Source organism: Ursus arctos, unplaced genomic scaffold (assembly GCF_023065955.2).
Source record: "Ursus arctos isolate Adak ecotype North America unplaced genomic scaffold, UrsArc2.0 scaffold_12, whole genome shotgun sequence".
Taxonomy (NCBI): Eukaryota; Metazoa; Chordata; class Mammalia; order Carnivora; family Ursidae; genus Ursus; species Ursus arctos.
This window is the reverse complement of record NW_026622786.1, coordinates 51,471,613-51,488,343: the sequence shown is the minus strand read 5'-3', so window position 1 is coordinate 51,488,343 and position 16,731 is coordinate 51,471,613. Positions and strand designations below refer to the sequence as shown.

The 16,731-nt window shown below is 40.1% G+C and overlaps 1 protein-coding gene across 5 annotated transcripts in view; it reads left to right on the top strand.

Annotated features, from left to right (window-relative positions):
* The window catches only part of SGIP1 (SH3GL interacting endocytic adaptor 1), a 203,345-nt gene that overhangs the window by 114,312 nt on the left and 72,302 nt on the right, over positions 1–16,731 (top strand). For all 5 annotated transcript variants that reach the window (XM_057310591.1, XM_057310588.1, XM_048220338.2 and 2 more), the window contains 4 exons: positions 9,904–9,928; positions 10,864–10,915; positions 12,443–12,528; positions 15,555–15,647. In XM_057310591.1, coding sequence (XP_057166574.1) covers positions 9,904–9,928; positions 10,864–10,915; positions 12,443–12,528; positions 15,555–15,647 — 256 coding nt within the window. The remainder of the gene's footprint in view (positions 1–9,903; positions 9,929–10,863; positions 10,916–12,442; positions 12,529–15,554; positions 15,648–16,731) is intronic.

Below are 16,731 nucleotides of genomic sequence, written 5' to 3'. Positions count from 1 at the left end.
GCAGGTGCAGGGTTCCCTGACGAAGTTGGAGCTACTGGAAAATCTCGTGTTTCAGGTTTATGACCATGCTCGGCTGCACTGCAATAGTGGCATCTTCCAAAATCCTCGCCATCTTACAGAGCATAGTTTCCTATTTTCAAGGCACAAATCTATTTGCTGGAAGCAAACCATTTAAAAGACAGCTTAGAATGTGCCCAGAGGAGGCCACGCCAATGCCCTCTATAGCTTGAACTTATAGGAGAAGCAAAACTTGATCTCTTCCCATTTGGGTGTTCAACTGGGGCTCTAACGAAAGGACATGTTAAGGAGAAAAACAGACGTATAGTAGCATGTACATTTCATGTATACACGGGAGACACCCAGGAAAAATAAAGTAACTCAAAGAGGTGGCTTTAGAATCCTGAATTAAATACCACTGAGTAGGGGAAGGGGAGGGGACGTAGGCCTCTGAAGGGAGAGCATCTGATCTTTAGGAAAAATAGGTGGGATGAATTTTGTGTGATCAGGTTCGTCAGAGTGCCGTATCGACTTCCTCTCTGGCACTAAGAGTCAGTCCTCCCTGATCAACAACACTCTTGCGAAGGGGATTTATGACAATTCTTATGCAAGATTTATCTTCAGACGGATTAGGGTTGTTCAGAGAAAGTGTCTTCTTGCATTTACCGTTTTCCAAATGCTTGCAGTTCAAAAATCATCAATATAGCAAGTAGCAGATTTTGGGGGGGGTGTTCTGCCACCCTTCAAGCTAAAGCCGGTGGCCGGGGAATGACTATGTCAGATGCCCAGAAAGAGCCATTGGAAGAGCAATGCCTTGAGAGCTGCTTTAAAGAAGGTTATTCTGAGCCTTATCTGTTTCTCTGAAAATACATTTCACCTCTCTCATTTTCTCTCTTCTTCTTCCTCATGCCTACACTTTTTAGAGGAAAAGTCCGGTAAGAAATAAGTCCTTTCTACATTTTGGCCAAACATGACTTCTGTTCATTTTCATCATCTCCATAATGACTGACTGTGTTTAACACCTAAACGAGATTTTGAATTTTAAAAACAAACCTTTGTGAACCAGGACAAGGTCTAATTATGCCCCATGGGGAGAAAAGGAAGTTGGTTGCTAAGTGACTTCACAAGTCTGTTATGAAGGGTCACAGTGTAATTTTGTGAAGATTCACCTCTTCCTCAATCACAGGCATATGATTAAATATTAAAAGTATGGAGTTTTATTTAACACAGCTTCCACTTGGATTAGTCCAGCTGCATATACCTACCATGAGCTAGGCAAACGTTCTTTTAAGTTAATTTCTTGTTTAATGCTCAACGTGATAGCATTCATGAATGAAGGCTTGTGAAGCTGGCCTAGAAGAGGGAAGGTGTCTTTCTTCTTTTATTTTTCAGCTAATCAGAAAAATATTCCCTTCTGGAGCTGTCAAAGAAACAGAAGAAAAAGGGGATTTTATAAAGTGCAAAGCAACTCGTCCACACTCCTTTTTAGTACCAGTGGGTGATTTTTAGTGGCAGCACAAATCTGGTATGATGTACCTACATCTTTTTTTACTTTAGGACAACAATGAAATAGATCTACTAAAAAAAAGAGAGAGAGAGAGAAATTCAATGTTCTCTTCTCAGGTGCTTGGTATATTGGGAAAATGTTCCCAGGATGCCGATGCTCGGCTGACGCAGGCAACCTCTCCACCAAAAAGTATGGAAATACTGTGTTTCCACGTGAATGAGCACCAAGAAATGCTTGTTGTATTGAACTCACCTAAGTGGATACTGCAGCAAGGGCTAAAACGCGTCATCCCATCCATGGGCCCCAGCCTGGCGGTCTCCGTACCACCGGCAGGATACCCCAGCTGTGGCAAGTCCCTGTGATAGAAGGGAGGAGAAGTGGGAGACATAGAAGAACAAAAATACTAAAATACATCAAAATAGAAACGCAAAGTCTTTTGGTTTCTAAAAACAAACACATTATTATTATCGTCACTACGGCTACTACTAAACTGAACGGCCGCTTGCGAGTAACTGAGTCAGGTGCAGATCACGTGCCACGGGGCATACAATTCTGTCGGGGTGCTTTAATAGCCTCTCTTTATATGTTGCCAATTGCGCTTATTCTTGATTCTGAATCTTTCTCTGAATTATCCAAATTTGACCACTTCAAAAATTGACTCAATTGGGTGGTCTGAAGTTTACCTGCAGCGCCTCAAAAAGGCTCTGTTCCTCATTGGTTTTCCGCTGTTGTCCTTCCCCCAATTTTAACGACAAGTAATCCTTGTCATTTTGAGCTGTGTGTTTTTAAGGGTGAGTCCTCCTACTCCCTGGCCTCATTTTTCCTTTGGAAATGTCCATCTTATTGATTGCTCAATCTGGTTGAGTCTTAATGATGTCTTGGTTAGTAGCGGGCTCTTTGTTTCTCTTCCCAAATGGAGTTTCAGAAGATCATCTCAACCAAGTCCTATTGGACATGATAGGTATTCACTGTAATCTGACTTGTAATGGATACAGGAGCAAATTTAAATATAGACAAACACCTACAAGGGATGGGGGTAAGGGAGAAGGGCTTGCCAGATAGCTGGCCTTCCCCATCAGCATTTAAAAGCAAGTGAGAAAATGGGCTGGAATCAAAATAATATGCATAATGATCGCATACTTTTTTTTTAAGATTTTTTATTTATTTATTTGATAGAGACAGCCAGCGAGAGAGGGAACACAAGCAGGGGGAGTGGGAGAGGAAGAAGCAGGCTCCTAGTGGAGGATCCTGATGTGGGGCTCGACCCCAGAACGCTGGGATCATGCCCGGAGCCGAAGGCAGACGCTTAACGACTGCACCACCCAGGCGCCCCAGTGATCTCATATTCTAATGCTTTCCTAGAAAATTCTCTAACATGAATCACCGAATTTGCTATGACTAGCCTATATAAAAATATTTGTTTGGTGCTTGGTAGCTTTTCACGCGTTTTCCTCTGGTTCCCCATCGCACTGAATTTAGCATGTCTTAAAGCTTCAAAACCTGAGGCTGACTTAGTGATTTTGATGAGCAAGACAGATTGTGTTTGGTTACTTCTTTTTATAAATATCTTAAAACACTTACCCGCATTGGCTAAGACTAAAGTATCCTAGGAGGCTGACTTAAAATTAATCCTTTTTATGCAAAAAATAACAAAGCAAAGCTGGTGTGGAATAAGGACACTGCGGAAACCATGAGAACATAGGCTGAAATATTATTTTAGGGAGGCATATTCATATTGCAAATTATATACATTCTAGAAATACAACATGTTCTAACCAAAGATCTTCATTCTAGTGACCAAATTATAAACGATTTCTGTACACCCGGTTTGAAAACAGCCTCAAGATACAAAGTAAGAGTTATCTCTTATTCAAACACCAAAATAGAAGTAGAGGGAATAATAAATCTTTCCAAAACCTTTTCCAGAATATATCAGAAGATCAAGAGAAATCTAGGAATTAGCGATTAATATTTAAATAGGAACACAGAAGATTTGTTCAGAAAAGGAAAAGACCAATTCCAAAGTCCCTGTTTGAGTAATCAGGTGAAGTCATAAGAACAGTAGATAAAATTTACTGGGAGCTTATTACATGTGATACAGGTGCCTGCAATCAGAGACAAATTGGCCACCTGCAGATTCAGAACAACGGAATAAGTGTTTTGTTTGCTTGTGCAGTTAAAAACAACTTTAGCCCCATTAAAAACCAGAATGTTTGAAATTAAAAAAAAAAAAAATCAGGATGTGCTTCTCTCGACAACTTTGAGGATCTGGCAACCCTAGGCCCAAATTTTTGCAGGGCAGGCATGGGTGCACCTGAGTAGTAGCGAGCTCCCCAGAGCTTTGTGAAAGACACATGCCCTTACCGACAGCACCCCTCTTCTTGCCCTGGACTCGTCTGAGTTTGCCACTCAACGCCTAGTGTTCAGCTTACAGAATATATCAAGGGGGGGGGGGGCGCCCGCCTTGGGTGGCTCAGTCATTAAAGTGTCTGACTCTTGATTTGGGCTCAGGTCCTGATGTCAGGGTTGTGAGATCGAGCCCCGCCTTGGGCTCCATGCTGGGTGTAGAGCCTGCTTGAGATTTTCTTTCTCCCTCTCCCTCTGCCCCTCCTGCCCCCCTCCCCAACCTCATGCTCTCTCACGCTCTTTCTCTCTCTCTCTCTCTCTCAAAAAAGAATCTAAACTAGAATATACCAAGACCGGATACAAATGACTTTCCTTCCACCTTTGAAGCAAATTCTATATATTGGCAGAACAAAGATAAAACGCTAACGACTTCAGAGCTCTTGGAAAATGAGAGGAGAAGGAGTAAAATAAAAAATAGGCAAAGGCCCTCCTCTCCTGGCTCATACAGATTTTGCCGTCAAAATTGTTCTCAGCAGAACCTGTAGCTGCTTTTTGCACCTTAATGGGGATAAATAACATATATGGAGCCCTTCAATCTGACGTGGAGAATTCTTCTTCTTTTGAAGGTTTCGAATAGCTCTTCATTATGGACTTTGAGGCTTTCTGGGTCTGACCTCTCCACAGCTTCTAGCTGGGCTTTCTGGATTCATGCTTGTGACTGCATGAATTTGAATAGCTTTTCCCAGATAAAGGCATTTTGCAAGTAGAGTTTCCAAAATGCTATCTTTTTTTCTTTTTTTTTAATTCAAGTTAGCTAACATACACTGTAGTATTGGTTTCAGGAGTAGAATTTAGTGATTCAACACTTACATGTAACACCCAGTTTCATCCCAATAAATGCCCTTCTTAATGCCCATCACCTATTTAGCCCCCCCCCCCCCCACCTCCCTCGAGCAGGCCAAATGCTATCACGATGCTGTCTTTCTCTAGGGAAAAAAAAAATACAAACAGGAACTGTTGATTAAAAATATAGGTTTTTAACTCATTGGAGATTAAAATATGGCTTAATTTGGGTAGATTAATATGACTTCAGTTCTTTTGAAAAGTGTTCTCTATAACCTTAAATTAATAAAGTTTCTTTGAATGTAAGGTTCTGCCTCTGCAGGTACGATCTGCATTTTATTTTGCATTACTTTTCATAATTTCATCTCAGGGAAATTTGTGTCACTTTTAATCCCCTCTTTGCTGTAGTTTATGCCACTTTTAAAAGTGAATTGTTTGCCATGAGATTGAGGCTAAAATCAAAACGCACATTTTCTTCTTAGAGAAGAATTTTAGTCTGGGCATTAAAAGAATTATAAAGTCTAAATTTTCATATAAAATACTAAATTCCTCCCAAAACACAGTATGAATTAGTAAAAGAAGTTAAGCCCAGAAATACATATTCATAAATGGTTTTTTCCTCTGATTTTATATAAATTACATCCACAGATACAGACAAATGTATAAGAAAGGTAGGAACAATATAGAGTAGAACCTGGAAAATCAGGCAAATTAGAAAGTCTAAAATATTAGAAATAAAATTGACTAGAGTAAATATGTCTAAAATAATGAGTTCTGTTATAAAACATTCAAAACAGGAAGTAACCTTTCATGGTTCTCTGCTTTAGGGGTCCTCCAACAATATAATGTAAGAATGAGACCGGAGATCTAAATTCTGTCTCTGGATCTACCCATTCATTAACTGTGGGTCTCAGAGACTCACTTCTGCCTCTTTATCATATAGGCCATTGGACCAGATATGCATGGAGGCCTCCCAGCTATAAAATACTAGAGGCTTGTTTCCTGTCTATGTTCTAGAGTAGAACAGTTCTTTTCATTTGAGCAACCTTCTAGATACTTACGTGTTTGTGCTCCTGGCCTAGATTTGGGGATTTGGGCAATACTGGGTCCCAGGTAGCCTTTAGTAACTTCATGAGGTAGCCCAAATTTTGAAAGCAAGACTCTAAGCAAAATCTCTTCCCCACTCACATGGTAGTCACACTTGTTACTGCAGAAAAATCCTGAAGAGGGAGAGTAATCAGAGATTGTTGGGGGAAATTGAGAGCAGCCATAATCCGGGTGTGAGAAGTGAAAGAGAGAAGTCAAATGTCTGCTCCTTGTGTTATTTCAGACATCCTGTGGTCCACCATTGTTCTACTGGTGCTGGACAGTTTGCGTTATTGCCATCTGTCCTTGTCAGATTCTCCTAGTCTTCCCCATCACATCCCGACCCATTGGTAGAGGCTGCCCAAGTCACCAGGCCAAGAACAGATACAAAAAAGAGTCCTCATCAGCATTCATGCCATAGTACCCCAAAGAGAAGAGCCAGCCAAAGAAGAGGTCTTCCTCTCCTGCTCTCTGATTTGGGGAGGCTCCAATTTAGTCCAAATTATGTGGGAAATGAATTATGTCCATGACATTTGCTAACCCCGTTGTGTGTGGAAATACTTTTCTCTGTTGTACCTAGTGTCTAAAACCTCCTTGCCAAATGATCTGGAGAGAAACTCCTTATGATAAAACATTAAAAGCTGTCAGTGAGGTTGTCTCGGACGTTTCTTTCTTGTCCTTGTGTGCTCGTATCACTGAAATAGTACACCCTAACAGCAAAGCTGTATTATACCACAGATAGCTTCTTGTTAAGGTTCTCCAAACCTCCTTATGGTTTAAGTAAGCCAGAGGCACGATGGCTGCCTGTCTTCCTTTGTCCTGGTTACTTGGAGTGTATGTTTGGTTGGCTGTTTATGAAGTCCTCTATTACCCAAGCCTGTTGACTGATCCATCATTCTCTGACTAGGTATCTGTTCTCTCTTCCTTTTTGCTGATCACAGAGGCGCAGCCCGGTAAGAACTCTCAACATTTTTACCTTAAACATGTATAGAGAAAATTGTTGCCAAGGCAAGGTAGCCAGGTTTGGCTTCCCATTAAATTTATGATAACTCAGTGTGAATGAAGCAGATGAATTAGGTTTATTGGTTGGAAGCCTCTGGTCCTATAAGCATCAAGAGCATATTTTAGAATTATCAGAACACTTTTCCATAACAAACTAAATTAATACATAGATATCCCAACCCTAGTGCTAAATTTGAAAAATGTGTGTGTGTGGGTGTGTATGTGTGTGTATGCAAGGCCTGGAGATTGGCCAGAAAGCACACAGAAGTTTATAGAAAAATGATAATAAAGACTAAGAAAACTATAAGGAAACAATTTTTAAGCTGCATTGTTTTTAAGCCTGAATTTAAAATAAGTTCCTGGACCATAATTAACATTGGTCAGTATACTTATTTACTGATATTACATAATATTATATAATCATAATTTCCATCTTGGGAGGAAGAGACATGTTTTCAGGTCAATACTCCTACGCTGTCCCATAAATCTATTATTTCACCACCGAAGACGATTCAGTGTTAGTTTGCATTGCTCAAAGTGAAATCTCAGTCATTTTTCTCAGGGTGAAGAGTCCGATGAATTTGAAGCAACAAAAAGAAGGGTCTTTGCTACGTTTGAAATGACTCCCCTCTGCCTTGAGAGAGGAAATGGAACTGAAAACAATGCCCTCTGAAATGTCCTGCATGGGCATATGCCAATTTGATTAATCATTATCTGAGGCCACTGCTCTGCCCCAGCTGACAAGCTGGGGGTTCTCTGTTTACACCACATAGCCAGTGATCAAAGATAACACCTCCAGGGGCTGCTCTTCAGGTGCGGATGGTTCCTACCCAGCAGTTGGGCGGCATTTCAGAGTATGACAAGTTACTCCTTTTTTTTTTTTTAAAGGAAAAAGAGGAAATTAATTCAAAATGAAGGTGATTTATTCACAACATACATGTAAGGACAATCATTGAAAAGAGGAAAATGTGGTCCTTTGGAAAGGAGACGACTTTTTCATTCAATGGGTTTTTTCCTGTGGTTTGTGTGGTCGACGTAACCTTAACCTTGTTCTAGAATGGCCATGCTGCAACTCCAGGCCATCAGAGAGCTGTGAGCCGGATCCCGCTGACAGTGGCGATTTTCTTGTCTGTTGCTACTGACTTGCTGCTGATCATTCGCATTGTCTGTTCCTTTCTAAATTGATATTATTTTATTCTTCCTAATTTCTCAACCACAGAGTTTTCTTGCCATACCTTGCTTGCACTTAACCAGTGATTGTTCATTTGTGGGGACTATTTAATAAGACTGCTACTGGGCCTTCTTGCTGAGTGCCTCCCTGCAATGAACACCTGTTGAATGCATGGACACACCCAGAACCGGTGAATACAAAAGAGGCCTTGTACCTTCTTTGGTTTCTTAAGCATTACATTTTTAATAAAAGGAGTGAGATAGAGAGCCAAAGATCTTCAATGCAGCTTCTGGGGTCCCCTATCTCTTGGGTTTCGGGTCTCATAATTCTAAATGGATCCCATTCCCTCATTGCCAACCTTGTGATTAACTACTTGGGAGCAGAGGCCCCGGTATCTTTATTACACATCCATAAAAATCTGACCATCTGAGGCTCCAAACCCTAGAAAAACATTTTAATTCCATTTAGATGATTTGTTCTCCTATTTTTGTCTACAGAGCCTTATTTGTCTACAGAGCCTTATTTTCCAAGGGCCAACCTGTATCCAAACTCCCATACTAAGGACTGTAGCTGATTAAATGACCATATTTAATTTAAATGCTTATTAATTTAAATAAACAAGTTAGCTTAAACATATGAATTTAAAATGTTTATTCATTAAAGTAAATAAAATAAATATCTATTTAAAAAATCTTCACTAATAATGGAATGATTCTCTATAATGGCACAGACACACAGATTGTGTTATTAGGCAAGACATGCCAGAAAATACAGTTTGAAAGATAGAGCCATTCACTAGAAAACACCTAGTGAATTCCTGCTCAGAATGAAACTGCCCCTCTATTGTTAAATGAGTTCAAAATGAGACAGAAAATTCTGATAGGTCCTGGGAAAGAAGGTAAGAAGTTTCTTCTGGATCTGTTACAGAGGCACTACATCTTGTCCTGAGTTGTTAATGTTATCATGTGAGAGAACGTACCTGTGACCCACCACCAAGCTCATGGTCACACCCTCTGGAATACTTTCCTATACTTGCCCTTCCCTACCCTCAGCGCCACCCCCCCCCCATTCTCCTAAGGCGCGCCCTCCCCAGTCATGTCCCACCCCATGACGCCACCCGCCCAGTGCTCTCTTTTTCTGTTAGTGCCCCATGCTAAGAACCTTTCAGAGCAGTTTCGAATCAGAATTTTTATCTAATCAATCTTTCTGTGATAGAAATAAATTTCTGCTAAGGTATTATAAAGCGAGGCATGGCCTTCTCAAATAATTCCTGTCAGGGTTGTTGGCATTCCTAGGGTATCACAATGCCTTGAGCTAAATGAATGACTTGCAGTTGGCAGAGAGGTGGGCCCTGTGGCAGGCAAGTGGAAGAAATTGGGGTGGAGAGGGCAGCTGGGGAGAACGGAATTCCCTGGCCCACTGATTATAACAGCCCATCCAGGGGCAATGCCTCCAAGTTTTCCTTCCCTTTAACATTTGCCCCTTAGATCTTTACAAATTACATTAGTAAAATAATGGTTGTCTTTACTAACAATTCATGGACCGCCCCTACCCTAATAAAAACAGACGATACTCCTATTACGTTCTAATTTTCACACATCAAACATATGTTAAGCTTGGATTTATTTCTCTGATAGACTTCAAGGTTGGTTTTTTTTTAATAGACTATTCAGTATATGCTTAATTTACCAAATCTACCCAGGTAAGGGGTTTTTCTGGTTTAGGAGACTTATGATTTACCCTCCCTTTCTCTCTGTAATCCTTGAGTAAAATGAAAAACTGATTTATATGTGTGTGTCTACAGTTTCCAACTTAAATGCAATTCTGAGAAAAATTTCATTTTTCCCCATCTGCATTTCTGAGTTCAGTTGAATTGCAATGACAGAAATATACATATTGTACATAACGTATATGTGGTCTCGAGCCTTATAGTGTCTATTTCTAATTCTAGGGTGCAATTAAAAGGAACTTATCCAGTAAGTATATCCTAGCTACCAGAAATAGAGTAAAATCTAAAAGAAGAAATAGTTCCTTGGATCTTGGAGTATATATATATATATATATATTTGCATTATACACTCTTGGGCTTGATTTTTAAGGCTCATGAATGTTTTACTTTTACAGCAAAGAAATCTTGTAACAATAAAGGGGTCTCGGGGATTCTGAATGATTAATATTTAAATTCTGAAAATGAATATGTTTTTGGAAAAACATTGCTATCTTCTTCCTATATTTGTCAACTCTTGCTGTATCATTTGAGTTTAGAAATGAATTTAATGAATTTAATCAAGTGTGTGTTTGTTGAGGGGGTGGGGACAGGAGAAGGGCAGAAGGAACTGAAGATAGATGCAACTAACCCTCTCATAATGCTATCTGATATAAACATTTTAGTCCACCGAAGTGATATGATACAGGTTATAATTAATGTAGGGCATGATTTTCCTCTGCTGCATATGGCACATTCTAGCAAATTCTAAATTCATATAACATTTTCTTGGCATTTCAAGAAAAGAACAGGCAAAGAATGCTGGATTCCTGTACTATGTACATATGGCCTGGCTTAGTATTCTCTTATGGTAATTGCAAAGCAGAACTGCTCGAGGCGGCAGACATTCAAAGAATGGTAGGCTACTCGGCTAAGCTCAGCAATATACAACTCTTCTGTTTGACAGCTTATCATGGTAATTCCTTGGCTAATTAGGCTTTACAAATGCCAGATAAAATGCTACTACATATGTCTGATATGTGGCTCTTACATTGCCCGGGTAGAGGGTTTGTTTTGCAAATTTTCATATTGAGTTGCTTATTGATGGGACTTAAATCTCTAAGTGTTTCCAAACATAGCTCATAAGACATATAAGAAAGGAATAGTAGAAGTATGCCTAAACGTTTTCTTTGTCCTGTACGTCAGGTGAAGAAGTGGCAAGACCCAGGCGTTCCACGCCAACTCCAGAACTTATAAGGTGAGCGTGGAAGGCATTAGTTATTTTTTATGTAAGGCATCATGCATTGTTCGTAATTCAGCAAATCTCCTGTAGGCTGAACTTCCAAGGCTCTGCTCATACGGAAGTCCATAGTGTGGTTCAAGGATGTTATCGTTTCTCACAAGTGCAGCCTGAGGGAGATCCTTAGGGGGAAGGACTGTATAGACATCTAAAGTGACTGTCTATCAGAATGTGCAGGCCCCTCAGTAATGGGAGGGTTGAAGTCTGTATGAAGAGGTCTTTTGGTGTTTGCAATGCCGATCTGATGCATGATTATATTCCCCTATGAAGAATAACCTGTTCAGTTGGATTCAATTTCGTGATACATTGTACCTGTCATACACCAAAAGAATCTTCTATTTTGTTTTTTTGTTTTTGGCAAAACATTGTATTTTACACTGTTGGGGTTACATTCTTGGCGTTAAGTATTGTACAAATGGACATTGTTTTCCAAAAAGACTACTCTTTCTGTTTAAAAGCTGGATCCTATCATTTTTCCCTCCCTCTCCAGCCCCATTCCCCCCTTCACCTCTTACTCCCACTACACACACACACACACACACACACACACAGAACTCATCAGGATCGATGAGGGGGAACAGGTCTGGGAAGAAATGAAGATTATGCAGCCTTTTGTTAATAATCAGTTTAATAATTATGAGAAAGGGTAAAATTTTAACTTATTCCCTCCTTTCCCCTTAATTTCTCAATGGTTTTTTTTTCTGAGATATGCTGTGTTTAAGGTATTAGCTAGACTATTGTATGTATTGGTTGGGGAGATAGGATGGAAATTAGAAACTAGTAGACCTAGTGTCTGATTCGAACACAGACTTCCTGGGTGGCTTGTCATTTAACCTCCCTATACCTGACTTTCACTAATCACCAACTGCATTAACTATAATACAGAGTTGTGGTGAAGACAAATATAAATGGTTGTGTTTTTTTAAGATTTTATTTATTTATTTGACACACAGAGAGAGGACAAGCAGGGAGAGTGACAAGCAGAGGCAGAGGGAGAAGCAGGCTCTTGCTGAGCAGGAGCCCAATGCGGGGCGCGATCCCAGGACCCTGGGATCATGACCTGAGCCAAAGGCAGATGCTTAACCGACTGAGCCACCCAGGTGCCCCAATATAAATGGTTTTTAAGATCTCAGGAGACTAGGGTGCTTTGCAATAAATTGTTATCTCTAGTATTATCTCTTCTAGGTACAGAGAATCATGATGATTTGAAAGAGTTTCTCTTTTTCGACTCATTTCTATTGTACCATCACCTTGGTCTCCCATTGAGAACCAGGTTTCTTATCTCCTGCTGATTCTCTTGGTCCATAATACATTGACATTCTTAGGTGTACTTTCTAGCCCCATGGGAGCTTGCGGACATGTCCGTGTATGTACACAAGTACACACATCCATCTGCCTTCCCATGAAAAGTATGCGAAAGCTTGTGTATCTTTTTAGCATTAATATTCCCTTTCCCTCTGTTTTGTTTTAATCTGGGTGATTTAGCAAAAAGCCTGCAGATGACACGATGGCCCTTGCCCCCCTCTTTGGTCCACCATTAGAATCAGCTTTTGATGAACAGAAGACAGAAGGTAGGAAAAACATGTACCCCTTAGATTTTTTCTTTTCATTAAAGGATAACTTGCCTAGAGTAAAGGTATCTGTTTTGAGCCATGTACCATCAGATCCTCATGGGAAAGAAAAGTTCTGATCTAGTGTGCTGTTGGAACTAGAGTTTCATTTGCAAACCTCCAGTATTTTAGGATTTGAAATTTTACTTCTGGAAAGATCAGGCAGCTAACAAGTTCACTCCTCAAAAGCAGTCAGTAAGATTTATTGCAAATGGACACAAATCACAGGGAATAAGTCAGGGAGGGGATAAATGCTCTATGAGCCAAACGGTCATCATGGTGGAGCCAGACCTTTGCACTTCCTGGCAGAGTCACTGTCACCGTGATCTAGCCTCTCTGACCACATTTACTCTCTTCTCTATCTCGTCAGTGGAGGTGCAATTAGATTGCTCACAACAGACTTGTTTGCAGGCTCACGACCCAGGAATGACCTTGAATCATTGAGCAACTTACAAACAAAATGTTGTGGAAAAATATCAATTCAGCCATTATGATTGGGTTTACCTACTAAATATTTACTCCTGGAATTAAATATTTAACTTTTTTAAATGATCCCTCTTTTTTGGACGGCTATTAATAATGTGTACCTTGCTGCCATAAATGAAGCTCTTTATAAAAGGGATCGAATCTATTCCTGAAATGTACTGATGTCCCGTGCATGTATGTCCGGTAGTTGTGCTTGGTAATATGGAACGTTCTTCTGGAAAACCATTTGATCTAAAAACTCTATGGTATATGTATAATAAAATGGTATTTTTTTGTACTGTTGGGCCCAGGAATCAAATTTAACTGGTAAGGACAACAGGACTGGAAAGCATAATGAGTAGACTAAGCTACAATAGCAAAGAGACTCCAAAGTACAGGGACTTAAACAATATAGAATTTTATTTCTGCTTTATGTCAACAATCTCCAAGTAAACAACATAGGACGGGTAGGGTGGATCGGCTCTTCTTAACATGTGGCCTTTGTCTCTGGGTCCAAAGGAGCTAGTCCAGCTCTCATCATCTTCCAGTCAGAACAAAGTGGGGAGGGGGTGGGGGGAAAGGGAGGACCAGTATACTCACTGTCAAGTCCTGTGAGAGCAAAATCTGGAAGAAATGTACATCACTTTAGCCAGAGCCAATCAGAGAGAATTTAGTGCCATATGGCCAGCTAGGACTTTTTAACTGTGGCAAAATGGAGAATGGACACTGGAAGAGAGCAAGCAGTCAACATCAAAATATTTTTTAATGATTTTGTTCGGAAAATGTATAATGAACATCCCTAAATTACTCCTTCAGGGATTTAAACGTCTACAGCTTAAAATCCCTAAGGAAAGATGGCCTTGCAACGAGGCTCTCAGTTGTCTTATTAACCCAACTATGATCAATTTTGCTGCTAATGACAATTATGCAGTGATTACAGGTGGGATTTGATTTATTGCATCTGAATCTACCTATTAAAAGAATTCGTTGACTGTATGGAAACCTGATTCACAAAATAGAAAACAGTTCTTAAAAAATCAAGGTGGTGTCCCACATCAAATCCATGGGGGAAAAAATGCTGCTTCACGTCTTTGGAGAATGTTTGCTTTCATGTTAAAACAAAACAGAACTAAGATCATCTTTGGGTTTGTGATGGGGGAGCAGACACACACCTGAACTTGTCTATGAGCCTGGCTTGCTTTGTCTTGAGGTGGTTTCATCCCCCAAAGTTCTATAAAGTTCCAGATTTGCACCAGGCATACCAGCTATTCCAATATCCACACTTGCCTTTCAGACCTACTCACTCTTACTTCTTTTTGTTAATTTAAAAGGCCTGGGGGGGAAATATGCATTTTGGAGTCAGGTGTGTATGCCCAGCATCAGATCTTGGCTCCTGTACTTCACCAGGGAGCTCTCGGACATGTTCATCACTTCAATCTTTGCTTCCTCTGCTGAAAATGGCACTAATATCAACCACTGGGCGGCGTTGCGAGGATTAGAATATCTAATAGTAGCTACTGGCCTTGTGATAAGTGTATTACATACAGTTTGTATACATTGTATGTATGTGTATTATCTCCTGTGATCCTTTCAGTAACTCGCAGATTGCTCTTATTATCGCTACACTGCAGGAAGGGAAGCTCAGAGATGAAATTACTGGCCCAAGGTCCTACAGTTTAACTGTAGAGACTGGATTCCAATTCACATCCTGCTAACTTCCCAGCCTGTATTTTACAACATAATGAATTACAAGCAGTACTTACATAGATCCTGGCACATGGTATGCACAGAGAAGACCTAGTTGTTTACATGGTTACCACAGCAATAAAAAAAATCAAAACAAGGAGACAGAAGAAATAGAAACAAATTAGGTTCAGTGTCATTAGGCCCAATACCTAATTTCTCTGATTTACTTTAGGTGTCAAACCTCTTATTTATTTTCCTGGTTCTCTTAAGTTATTTACCAAACATTTTTAGCATAATTTCATCTCTCTTCATTATACTGTAAAAGGATTATTTAAAGACCCTATATGATCCTTTAAAGGATATGAACCACTCTACAGAACCTAGGAATTTTCATTTTTGAGGCATAGTCACAGCAAACTTTCCATAAACCAGCTTGAAATGACTGTCCATGGGATTAATGCCTGGATCTTCAAATGGGCGCCAGAAATAGAGCTAATACAGGTCCTGACATTCAGAATGTCCTTAAGTGACCAACCAGGAAGACAATACAGATGCTGTAGTTCGAGTGTGTCTATTTAGCTATGTGTGCACACACAAACGCCCACCATCACCACACGCACACGCACACGCACACACACGCACACATCCCACTTCCATTTGCATTCTTTGCTTGAAGAGCATGAAAAGCAACACACTTGTAAATTACTTTGTTAGGACTGAGGCAAGAGGGAGATAATTTTGCAAAGCTCAACTTTAAATTAAAATTGTAAGTTCTATAATCCAGAAATGTTTCTTTTTTGAACTCACCCTGGGAAATTTTCTTCTTATGTTTCCAGTTCTTTTAGATCAGCCTGAGATATGGGGTTCAGGCCAACCAATTAATCCAAGCATCGAGTCGCCAAAGTTAACAAGGCCTTTTCCCACTGGAAGTAAGTTATGTGTCTGCTCTGTCTGGAAAAATAAGTGACTCATTTTACTGTCTGTCTGCATAGTGAAATTAGGCAACTTGTAGAAAGTACGTAAGCAACATTTGGACTATATAATATCAAGAAAAGATGTGATTCTAATAGGCTTTAGAGTTAAAGGGGCCTAGGGCAGTTTGTCAAGGCAAGAATAATATAATAAAGTAGAATTATTAACTTTGAATCATAGCGTCTCTTCTGATATCCTATAGGCTCATTCAATCATTCGTTCATTCAATATGGCTATAAAAGAGGGAGAAGCAAAGAAGGTAAAGAAACCTACCATGCTCCAGGTACCGGGCTATCACACAACAAAGAAGTGAACAAATCAGATAGTCTCTGCGAGTCCTATGGGACAAGGAGGATGCATGGGACAGAAAGGACACATTGAGACAAAAGAGGGATAATTGGACAGCAAGAGAAATGATGCTATTTGGTGGGAAGCTGAGACAGGAACTCAGGGAAAACCTGTCTAAAACCAGGGGCTGTGAGCAGTGCTATTCCAGCATACCCGCACTTCCTCCTGAAGATGTTGATAGCCCTGCACCTGTAGCAGGTTGGGTTATTTGGCCTGAATGGATTGCTCCTTTTGTCAAGCCACCTGTTTGATAGATTTCTTGAGTTCTCATTTCAGTGGACTTCCCAAAGCATATGTGCTTACAGAAATCGGTCCTTAAAATGCCTGTGGGAGGAAGACCGGGTCTCAGATAAAGGAGTTTGGGGGTGTGGTGGAATGCATGGGGTATTTTCATTTTGTGAAGCTCACATACACACCAATTAATACTTTTCCAGTTCAGAATTCCCAGGGTCCTGCTTTATGAGGCCTAAAAATAATCATTGGAATTAACCAACGGATTCCTGATCAAAGGCCCACGAGGTTGTTTGCTGGAGATATTGCTATAAAACCATGGGATCCAGTCTTTTCAAAGATATTTCCCTCATAAAACAGGATAGGAAAAACCGCATCACCAATAACTATTTTAAACATCTAAACTTTCAAGGATGTGCTTTGAAAGAATTTGAACCCCAGTGGTGTGATTTTGAATGTTTC